General features: G+C 35.7%; 1 protein-coding gene across 1 annotated transcript in view; it reads left to right on the forward strand.

The window, feature by feature from the left end:
• The first annotated feature begins 597 nt into the window (after window positions 1-597).
• LOC107692415 (interleukin-12 receptor subunit beta-2-like) overlaps window positions 598-11895 on the forward strand; it is a 15469-nt gene continuing 4171 nt past the window's right edge. Inside the window, exons 1-13 of the mRNA XM_016491458.1 lie at window positions 598-1016; window positions 1427-1541; window positions 1667-1806; window positions 2882-3015; window positions 4037-4178; window positions 4748-4833; window positions 5232-5433; window positions 5568-5738; window positions 5854-5952; window positions 8671-8826; window positions 9039-9176; window positions 9299-9398; window positions 9486-9570. Coding sequence (XP_016346944.1) covers window positions 707-1016; window positions 1427-1541; window positions 1667-1806; window positions 2882-3015; window positions 4037-4178; window positions 4748-4833; window positions 5232-5433; window positions 5568-5738; window positions 5854-5952; window positions 8671-8826; window positions 9039-9176; window positions 9299-9398; window positions 9486-9570 — 1878 coding nt within the window. The 5' untranslated portion in view covers window positions 598-706. The remainder of the gene's footprint in view (window positions 1017-1426; window positions 1542-1666; window positions 1807-2881; window positions 3016-4036; window positions 4179-4747; window positions 4834-5231; window positions 5434-5567; window positions 5739-5853; window positions 5953-8670; window positions 8827-9038; window positions 9177-9298; window positions 9399-9485; window positions 9571-11895) is intronic.

The following is an 11895-nucleotide window of genomic DNA, read 5'->3' on the forward strand; positions in this document are numbered from 1 at the left end:
TAAAATTATATACTTCTAAAAAAGCATGAAAATTAAATTTTGTTAATATTATTTATCGCTAGCTATAAAATTAGGCTCAACGAGATTAAGGCCTTTTATTGAAAAAAAAAAAATAATCTAAAGTCATCTGGATCATTCTCATTTCTAGCATAGAATGTTATTAAGAAAAAAAGTGCATTGTTTGATGTTGTGGTGGAAATGACACTGTGCCTTGACACCATGACTTTTAAAAGAAATTGCAGACTATTAAAATAAATGACAAAGAGAGTCCTTAAGACCAAATCTGATGTCTAAAGTTAAAGAAACACAAATACATGAGATTTTATTTGGTCTAAATATCAAAACATATTATTTAGAACAGCGTCATCAATGAGAATGTGATGTATTGAGAATGTGGAATTGAAATTAGACATGCTAAATTTGTATGGAACATTTGGCTTCTGCATTCAAATTTGTATTTGAATTTATCATAGTTTTAATTTAGTTATTATACAAAACTCTATTAAAAACTTAAGGATGTGAACACATAATTAGAATTGTGGTGGACAAAATGTAATAATTTAAGAATTAACCATTAATAAGCACATAATGATTGACTATTGTGAATAATGGGGGAGTACAGAGGAATGTTTATGATGGTTACGACCCTGGTGCAAATATCCTGCGCTATCCTGTGATAACATTTTTTGTTGCTTCCTCTGTGTTTATGCTTTTTGCAGGAGCTGTGTGCACTGTAAGATCAAGCAAAGGTGAAGAAGTCCTCTTAGGATCCAACTTCACCTTCTCCTGCATCTTTAACAAGCAATGCACCAAACTCATTTTTCGGAATGGGACGCAAATTAAATATAAAAAAAAAACCAAACGAATTTTTCGGAATGGGACGCAAATTAAATATAAAAAAAAAAACATTTCAAGTGACGTGTCTGTGGACATTGAGAATATAACAGAGTTTAGCACTTTCAGCTGCAGGTGTGAGGAGAACCCGGAACCATGTGGACTTGACATAAAACCAGGATGTAAGCTTGTAACTTTCTGTAACATGTCTTTATTTCAAGTTATTCTCAGTTCTGCAGTCAGCTAAAATGCAGTCTTTATATAATGATTTTATCCTAATCTTAAATAATTGGAAAAGTCTTGGAGGTTCACTGGTCAAGAGGTGTGGTAACCCTGTCTTATATCGTGCCACATTATTCAACTTTGCTAGAAATATGTCTTTTAGAGATGCAAAATAAAGACAGCTACTCTTAGTAACAAATTATGTGCAGAGAAATAAAAAATGCTTGTAAAGGGTTGAAACTAATTACTGAAACAAAATTAGTGGGAAACGTTGACAAGTATGATTTGTTCCACCCTTTGGCAAGAGTGGAGACTTTGAAACTTTGAAGTGAAATTTCATGCATGACACAGTCATGTGCTTCTTTTTCAGACCCTCCAGACATTCCACAAAATCTCACCTGTGTTCAAAAAATGAATTCTCACAATGTCAGTTGCATTTGGACAACAGGAAGAGGTACCATAATCGACACCACATGTCAGTTACGGTTAGTAAAAAGAATCAAATCAGCTTTGATTTTACAGATCATATTATACAACCCAAAGCAGAGACACAAGTAAAAGTCTCATTAATTATTTGATGTTACTTGATGTTTTCCCTGTGCTTTTTCAGGGTTCATGGTGACCTTGGCTATGAGAGTATTATGAACTCTACAGGATTTTGTCACTCCACCTTCCCCATCAAAAGCTCAATAATGTCACAGCTCGTCGTGTTACTCAATGTCTCTAATACCCTGGGCTCAAAAACCTCAGGCCCCCACACCATCAACCTCATAAATATAGGTAAAGAAATTCCCAAACTCATAATTTCAAACAACAAAAAGAGTGAAACCATTCAGTTGAATTCACTGTTTAGGATTAGTTATGTTTAATATGGATGATGGAATTGATTAACTTTTGACAATTCTCCAAAGTCTTTTTACTGCACCCTGCATTTGTTGAATCCTTAAAAAAAAAAATAGAAGTTTTTCTGTTCACACCAAAAGTAGAAATGCTGCATCATGCATGATGCATGAGATTTTTGTTTGCTACTTGTAAAATACTAAAGCAGTGGATCTCAACCATTTTATTCAAATGCCATTCTCAGCCTTATTATTTACAATACAATATTAATCAGTATTAATATTTACAATATTAAAATGTGCAGATATTTTAAAATATTTTATTCATAATTTCTCATAATTTCTACATGCTTAAATATTTTAGAGCTTGGCATAACTAAAAAATTATATTCAGTTTTTATGATTTTACTCATTTTTACCTGACTTTCTAGGTCTGGAGATATCACACTTTTAAAATGAGGCTCCCTCATATATCCAGGTTTTCTAATACCATGGAAATCCTGGTTCTTCACAAACAAAAAAACTTTACTTAATTAGTTTAGGTTTTTAGTTGTTTTAGATTATTTGCTTGCTTGTTTTGTTTTATTAAAAAAATTAACTCGTCTAGAGAGCCACTGCATTAAAACTAGAACCTTAGTCTGTCCATGTCGTAGAAAGAAAAAAAAACTAAGAACAGACGAATTGCTGGCTATTTATGATGACACAAATGATCCACATTGAAGATGTATATAGCTTTTATTGCTTTTTATTTTTTGTGCCTGGTTAGCAAGAAGTGTTGTGGGTTGGGGGATTCCAAAGAATACAAATTGGGTCCGTTTTATAGAATTGTTTGTTTTTACACCAACCCAGTAGTTGACTTTAATATTAAAGATGACTGCAGCAAAAGATCTTATCTTGATATCTAAAACCAAAAAGAATTGGACTGCATTTCAGCTGTAGAGTAATGTGGACTGAAAATTATGTAGTGCTTCTCTGTTTATTTACAGTAAAACCCTCAATGCCTGAAATCGTTAACGTGAGCTGCTCCTCCCGATGGTGCAACCTACACACAGACAATCACAGCATGAGCTTGGTTGAAATCCAGTACAGTCCTGTAAATGGGATATGGGACACCTTCCAGGTAAAGCTTCTGATTCTAAAATGTGGTTTAATTGTTCAATATCTTCAGTTAGAATCAGACTGAAGTGGTATTCAGAGTCAAAGCCACTTATTTGTACCTGCAGACCTATCTGTCATCTATCTTGGTAAAGCTGATAAATAAAAATGCAGAGTTGCAAAGTCGAGTCGATTCATGATGACAAACAAAACCCACAAAACCTCACAGATTAGTCTGGTCGTCAAACCACAAGCCCTCCATGATGACTCAAAACTGGAATAAGACATGTCAAGAAAGGGGGTTTTCTCAATCCTTATCGTTAGGAAACTGAATCGCTGACTGTTGCTCATCCCACAACATATGTCTTGATGTCTCTTTATCAATGAAATGATTTCAGTAACTATTCCATACAGTATAGGACAGCCAGCTTTGCAGGAATACAAAACATTTTCATTATAATGAAGAAATATGTTTGGAGATCCAGAGATGGTCTCATTGACTCTAAACCTAAAGATGCTTTCCATTGGTGAAAGTCAGTCGTGTGCTTAAAGGGATGGTTCAACCAAAATGAATGTTTGTCATTTATTCACCCTCATTTCCTTGGAACACAAACGGGGAAATTCTGAATGCCGTTTGGCATCAGTGACATAAAACAGTGTGTGATTCATTTGTAGATGTTATGTTGTATTTAACTGTGAATGAAGATATATAATGAACAGCAAATAAATGGTGTTCTTTTAAACTTTTGATTCATCAAAGGATTCTGAAAAATGTATCACAGTTTCTATAAAAATATTAAGCTGCACAACTGTTTTTAAACTTTAAAACTCCATCTACTTTTGTTTTATGGAAAGCAGATGCTAACATTTTTTAAAAGAAGCATTTAAAAAGAAGCATTCAAACATTCTTGACAGACATTTTAACAGTAAACCAGAGAAATCTTCATATTTAAAGGGGTCATATGATGCGATTTCAATTTTTCCTTTCTCTTTGGAGTGTCACATCTGGTGAGATAACAACTCATTTTATTATGTTGTCTCCGCAGACTAATGTTAAGAGCAGACTGAACATATCCTCATTGCATCCGGATACCACGTACAATTTCCAGATCAGGAGGAAAATAAACCATACAGTGGGTCTGTGGAGTGACTGGAGTCAACCAGAGCAAAAAAAAACTAAAGAAGAAGGCAAGTTACGAAATATATTGGCTTACTTGTAAGGAACTTCATTAAGTCACATTTTGTAATTATAGAGTTTTGAAGGCAGTTTAGTTTGTGTAGTTATTTTGAGCTGCTTATTTTTTCTATCTTATTTAAAGTCATCAGAAAGCGTAAGGGATCAAATGAATGTAGGTTGTTACGTGTGTTCTGGAAAGAGCGCTTCAGAAGTACGATGGTGTTAGATAAGTTGACTGTACTGACGTGGGATAGTCACTACTTTGTCAGCATTTCTCAGGTGCTTGAGATAATGGGGCAAAACTAGCTAAAGCAAACTTGAGTGGTGACCGATTAAATAAACGTTTTAGTGTTACTTGACTTAGTTGAGAAGTGATTACAGAGAAGACTTTTAAATTTGACGGGACTCCACTGACTTTTGGTTTAACTTAAAAAAAAAAAAACTTGTGGAGATTATTTTAGAGAAATACACCCCACAATATATTGATTATCAACAATTTACTCAAATAGCATCCCAAGTGAAAGAAAAATAGCATGACTGATTGTAACGGAACTGTTTTTATTCTTCTCTCTCTCTTTAGCTCCTGATAAGGCGCTTGATGTCTGGTACCTCCAAGAACTGAAACCCCCACAATCTAAAAGCAAGTGTTTGCGCATATTTTGGAAGGCACGTAACCCTTCACCAAACTATTTTCTATTAATGTTTTATTTAGCGGTATACATGCTACGGACAGGTCGCCACATGATTCCCTCCCCCTGTACTTTTCTCACAGGCCCTTAAAGGTCAAACCACCACTAAGCAATGGAATGCTTGTGTGAATTGCATCTTCCCAAACACACTGTTAGTCTGAAACCAAAAGTTAGTCGACAGTCAGTTTCAGTTTACAAAAACTGAGTAGGGGCTTAGAGGAAATGATGGATTTGAGAATTCTCTCTTTTAGAGTCATGTTTGTGCCTCATGTCAGTCATTAATGGCTGACTCTATCAGAGGTCAGATGTATGCATTCAGACAAACTGAACTGCATAATAAAGATTGCCTTAATATTCATGTTTATTATGTTTTAGGAACTGAATATATCAGATGCCAAGGGGAAAATTCAGAGGTATAATATAAGTGTCCAGGAGCAAAAGGGAAAGAGGAACTCTATCACTGCAGTTCCACCCAGCAGAAATCAGAGCATATGCTGCTCTAATTGTTCTGTGTCAGTGTCTGCAGTTAACTCAGAGGGTCAATCTCCTGTCAAAATTATTCAGCTGCGTTTTCCAGGTAAGCCTTTGGTTTTTGAAGTTTTTGCAATGCTGAGCCAAATAACTGTGGTTAAGTCCAGTTTTAAAATAATAAAAATATGCTAAATGCATGTGGTCAATATAGCAAAGTTAAGCTGTGCTTATTGTTCACAGGTCTGGTTACAGGTTTACTGTCACACAGGCCATTGAATAATCATAGCATTGCCCTCTTCTGGCCCAAGCTTGACATTGCAGGCACTGAGTATGTGGTGCATTGGTATCCAGTTGGAAACATAGAGGGGATTCAGTGGATTAGAGTGGTGGATACCACAGCTCACATTACAGGCAAGTTTAATTGGATGGTATGCGTTAAGACCAGTCAAAATTAGTTGGTTGGTTCCAGACTGTAATAAAATTAGTTTCTCTCCTTCTTGTACCTTTTATTCTGTTGTCTGTCCAGGTATGCAACCTCAAGAATGCTATCAGTGTGCAGTTACCGCTCTGCGATCATCTGGTCCCAAAATGGCAACCATTAAAGGCATCTCCTCATGGCAATCAGGTTAATTCCTAATGCTCATTCTGTATAAATCTTCATCGAAGTGGATTAAATCAGTATACACTAAGTTCAATACACATTCAAAAGTTTAATAAATAAATCTTACCGACTCCAAACTTTTGAATGTGTATTGAAATGTGTATGTGTATACTGCATTTTGAATGTGTGTGTGTGTATATATATGTATATATATATATATACTGTATGTATATATATAAATATGTGACCCTGGACCACAAAACCAGTCATAAGGGTCAATTTTTCGAAATTGAGATGTATACATCATCTGAAAGCTGAATAAATAAGCTTTCCATTAATGTATGGTTTGTTAGGACAGGACAGTATTTGGCCGAGATACAACTATTTGAAAATCTGAAATCTGAGGGAGCAAAAAAATCTAAATATTGAGAAAATCGCCTTTAAAGTTGTCCAAATGAAGTTCTTAGCAATGCATATTACTAATCAAAAATTAAGATTTAACATATTTACGGTATAGGAAATTTACAAAATATCTTCATGGAACATGATCTTTACTTAATATCCTAATGATTTTTTGGCATAAAAAAACAAATCAATAATTTTGACCCAATACAATGTATTTTTGGCTATTGCTACAAATATACCCCAGCGACTTAAGACTGGTTTTGTGGTCCAGGGTCACATATACATACACTAAGTTCAATACACATTCAAAAGTTTGGAGTCAGTAAGATTTTTTTTTTTTAAGAAAATGAATAATTTTATGCAACTAGGATACATTAAATTGATCAAAAGTGACAGTAAAGACATTTTTTATTATTAAAAGCTGTTCTTTTGAACTTTTTTTTTTCCAGCAATGGATCCTGAAAAAATAATGGTTACCACAAAAATATTTAACAGATATATGTTCAACTGTCACGATCTTTAGCTGGAGTGCCCATAAGCTCCACTAGAGGGCACTCCATCCTGTACCTTTGCCATTCACCCCAGACTGTTGTCACTCCCTTCCCCATAATCCTTTGCCTGGACTTATTATCTCTGATTGCATTCACATGTGACTTATCTCATCAGTCACACACTATAAAAGATGCACACACACTCAAACAGATCGCTGTTGATTGTTAGCCTGTTATGTTTTCTAGTTTATGCCTTGCCTTGCCTTGGTGTTTTGTTCTTGGACTGTTTACCTGGTTTGTGATCGTTTGCTGCCTGCCCCAGCCTTTGCCTGTTCTGTGGATTACGCTTTTGGATTACCTTGGATGTACTGTTTCAAACAGATTGCTGTTGATTGTTAGCCTGTTATGTTTTCTAGTTTATGCCTTGCCTTGCCTTGGTGTTTTGTTCTTGGACTGTTTACCTGGTTTGTGATCGTTTGCTGCCTGCCCCAGCCTTTGCCTGTTCTGTGGATTACGCTTTTGGATTACCTTGGATGTACTGTTTTTTGCTGGTGTTTTGACCCTGCCTGTCTGACTATGCTCTTAATAAAAGCTGCAGATGGATCCTCAACTCTGTTGTAGTGATGCAAAGTCCGATTCATTTCCACGAACCGGCTCTTTTCGGACAGATCGGCTCATTGAACCAGTTCAAAAAGCCGATTCATCGGTTCCTGACGTCATCAAGCAATAATGTCTCTACGCATTTCTTTTCTAGCAACTCAGTGCCATGTTGTATCAATGAAAAATTCAAATAAGTCATTTGTGTCAAGGCATATTGAAAGATTCAAATATAAAGTTATTTGTGTGAAAGCATATTGCTGATTATTGCCATATAATTCACTTAAGTTAATGGTGTTTGTGGTCACAGTTTCATTCGCGGATCCTTTGTCAGATACGACTGACTGACCAATATTGACTAGCCTACAACTTGGATAAGATTCCTAAAAGTTTCAAACATTACAGACACTGATGCACAAACGCGGATATGTTCTACATGTCTACAGTATAAAGAATCACTAAACCAGTCTTAAACTCCTTGATTTCGCTTAAGCAACTTTAAATATAATATGCATGCACAAACTATTGTAAAAATGTATTTACATCACTCGACGGAAAGGTTTTAGCAGGTTTTAATAAAATGTAAATTAATAACAGTCATAATAAGCATATTTCCAGTACGCGCCTCAGGCTTGTACAGTGTCGTCAACTCACTCATCAGAATCTTTGGTAATCCTCGGCAAACTTCGCCACGGCTCATTCAGTTCTTGTTGAGTCCACGGTAATCCTCAGCAAACTTCGACAGGTGGTTGAACCGGCTCATTCAGTTCTTTTAGAGTTGGATGTGCTACTTCGGCTGTGCGTCCTGCGTCATCAACCCGAAACTAAAGTTCGATTTAGTTCGATTTGTGAACCAGCTCAACTGGTTACTTCCTGAGAACCGGCTCAAAAGAACGATTCGTTCAAGAACCAAACATCACTACTCTGTTGTCACGCCTCCGTCGTTACATCAACATTGACAATAATTAAAAGTGTTTCTTGAGCACAAAATCAGCATATTAGAATGCTTTCTGAAGGGTCATGTGACACTAAAGACTGGAGTAATGGCTGCTGAAAATTCAGCTTTTCCATCACAGGAATAACTTGCATTTTAAAATGTATTAAGATATAAAACAGAAATATGTATATAAATATAACACAAATATTACTATTTTGACTGTAATTAAAATAAATGTAGCCCTGGTGAGAATATACATAAAAATGCATGACTCTCCTTATCATAATCACTGTTTCATCTTTGAATTCACAGCTCCTGAACAGGGTCCAGTTCCTCAACTTGGCTGGAAGGAGAGCGAGAGCTTGAGCGTGACCTGGTCCGAAATCCCTCAAAAGAAGATTAGAGGCTGTTTGAAAAAATACACTGTGTACTTGATAGACAAGTTGAAGGGAGATATTCACAATTTCAGTAAGGCTTATCTTATTTTAATGGAGTTCAACAAGCATTAATTGGGGATAAATGTTAAAATGTATAACATTGATACAATATTTACTGTTGGCTGCCAAGATTTCTTTTATTAAGCAACACAAAAAGACTGCTTGCTTGGGATGTTCATCAATAACAGTGCTAAATCAACTGAGATATTACTTTTCTGATGTGGGGCTACACTTTGGCTGCAGGTGTAGTCCATCCAAAGAGACAGTATGTCATCAGTGGTCTGTCACCAAGACAGTGCTACAATCTGTGGGTCACTGCCTGGACTGATGCAGGGGAGGGACCCAGAGGAAGTGATCTCCCATTCTGCACACCATCAGACTGTATGTACTTATGTAGATATAATAATCATATAATGGGTTTAAATCCAAATATTTGGCATTTTTTGTGAAAAAAAATGTTTGTCACCCATTTGGTAAGAGTGACCTATGTCATCCTCTTTCAGCTGAGAGAATGCTGTCCCTCGTGATCCTGGCTGGTGGAGGAGTACTTTTGGCCTGTCTAATCCTCCTGTGCATCTGTCAGTTCTCCTCTGTACACAAAAGGTAAGAATCAGCAGAATGCCTTGAATTCTACAGAAAAAAGGCTGTTTTTGTGATTTTAAACACTGCCATGTCTGTTCTGCTTGATAGATTCTTATGCTGTTGCCAGTGTCTGCTGCCTATTATTCCAGATCCAGCAAACAGCAAATGTGCAAAGACGTACGCTGATGACCAGGTAAATGTATGGAAATGCCCATGCAGGCTGTGTTTTCAAAACAAGTAAGCTACCTAACTGCATTTATGGGCATTATAGGCAGGCTTTAGCATCTAGGTTAAAGGGATAGTTCACTCAAAAATGAAAATTCATCAAAATGATATCATCATTTACTCATCCAGTAAGACTTTCTTCTGTGGAACACGAGGACAGTAGAAAAATGAAAATATTTCCCTCAAACCGCAGCTTTAAAATCTCATTCATGTGTATTCAGCAGTTAGTTCTAGAGCTTGAATTTGATTGGCTGAGTGTTGTTGCAAGAGTTTTGGGGCCAGTTGCATAAACCTCCTAGACTAGTCTTACAAGTTTGTCATCTAAGTTTTTTGTCTGTAAGACTGGTTATCATTTTAAGTTAGTTACATAAAAATGTCTAATTTGAGAACAAAATGTAATTACTTCTTAAATGTATTACCCCTTGGCTAATTGCTAGTTGGTAAGATTAGTTTTTAAGACATATTCTTCAGGGTTGGTCACACTAGACTACAATAAATTTCTTCGGACACTTGTCTTTTTAAAAAATATAAATTCAACAAATAATAATAAATAAATAAAAAAATACACTCTCATCCACTTTCCTGCAATGCCACAAACCTGCAGTTTTAAAGCTTATTTTTTTAAGAGGTCACGCTATGATGTCTACTGGTCACACATAAATACTAATTTGCAAGTCACCCAACCTGTACTTTGGAATGCTTTGAAATGCAAAACTTTGCATAAACTTGTGTCTCCAGAATTCTCATACATATGAATGGAAGTGAATGGCACGAAAAGTGTAGTGTGACCGACCGAAAAGCTTAACATAATGCCTGTGTTTATGCAACTGGCCCCTGATATACAGTACAATAGCACAGGGACTTTTCATTCTTTGTATGAGCCCACTGGCTTGCAGAGTTGGGTAGTAACTTGTTTACATGTAATCTGGATTCATAATTAACACATTTGCATGCTCACAGTTATCTGACCTTGATCAACGCTAAACATGACATGCTGGTAAACAAATTAAATATTTCTTTTTTTTTTGGTGTTTTATTTTGATTCATGTTATTTTAAAATGATTTATTTTAGTTTTACATTTTTATGATTTAATTAATTATTAGCTTTTCCTTAAACTCACAAACCCCCTTGCAGTTCCTTCACAAACCCGTTTGGTAAACCTTGACGTAATGTAATGTTTGACGCACTTTATGTTGTTAGTAACAATGAATGGAATATATTTTCTTTGCATTTTTATATCAATATCAGAATCAGAATCAGAATCAGAAGAGCTTTATTACCAAGTATGTTTACACACACAAGGAATTTGACTTGACGACAGGAGCTTCCAGTGTAGAAGAAAGTACAAACATAGTGCAGACATACATGATAGTGCAGACATACATAGGAATAACACAGTAGGGATGTAATATAACACTAATATAATAAAAAAGAAAAATTGAATAATGTACTATATACAGAAATAGAAGTATAGGAAAAAATGTAATTATTTAGATAAATGTACAGATATGTTTATTAGTGTGCAGATATGTTATTTACAAAGTGTGCAGTTTAATATAAGTATAACATAACTATGTTAGTTGTGATGGACGATGTATAATTATGAAAGATTAATTGTTCAGACTGAATATAGCCTGTGGGAAAAAACTGTTCTTGTGCCTGGCTGTTCTGGTGGTCAGTGCTCTGTAGCGACGGCCAGAAGGCAACAGTTCGAAGAGAGTGGGCTGGGTGTGAGGGGTCCAAGGTGATTCTCTTAGCCCTTTTCCTCACTCTGGAGGTGTAAAGATCTTACAGATCTTTTGCAACCTGTTTGCTACCTCGTTTAAAACTCAAGTCTATTTCAGGAAACAAAAGTTGCTGCTCCAGCTTTTGTGGAACGCGTCCTGGCTGCCATTTGCGGCGCCATCTTGAAAGGTGACTTATTGTAATATGGTACAAGACTATTCTATTTAAATCAATGTGATAAAGGAGTTAGGTCAAAAGTAATCTGAAAGTAATCAAAAAGAGGTCTGATTATATTACCTAAAATGTGTGATGTAATGGATTACATTACTAACTACAATGATTGTCATGTAATTTGGAATCAGTAATGGATTACAGTTTCAAGTAATCTACCCAGCTCTGCTGGCTTGTCAGTCTGTGCATTAGTGGTGGGAATTTTTCAGTGGATCTTTCTTCAGGTTACATCATTAAGCCAGTAGGTGGTGACAAGTGTATTACATTGTGAGTGAGATATTGAATCATTTACTTAAAGGGGTCATATGATGTTGCTAAAAAGAACATTATTTTGTG

This window comes from Sinocyclocheilus anshuiensis, unplaced genomic scaffold, assembly GCF_001515605.1.
Source record: "Sinocyclocheilus anshuiensis isolate Anshui unplaced genomic scaffold, SAMN03320099.WGS_v1.1 scaffold70, whole genome shotgun sequence".
NCBI classification, from domain to species: domain Eukaryota; kingdom Metazoa; phylum Chordata; class Actinopteri; order Cypriniformes; family Cyprinidae; genus Sinocyclocheilus; species Sinocyclocheilus anshuiensis.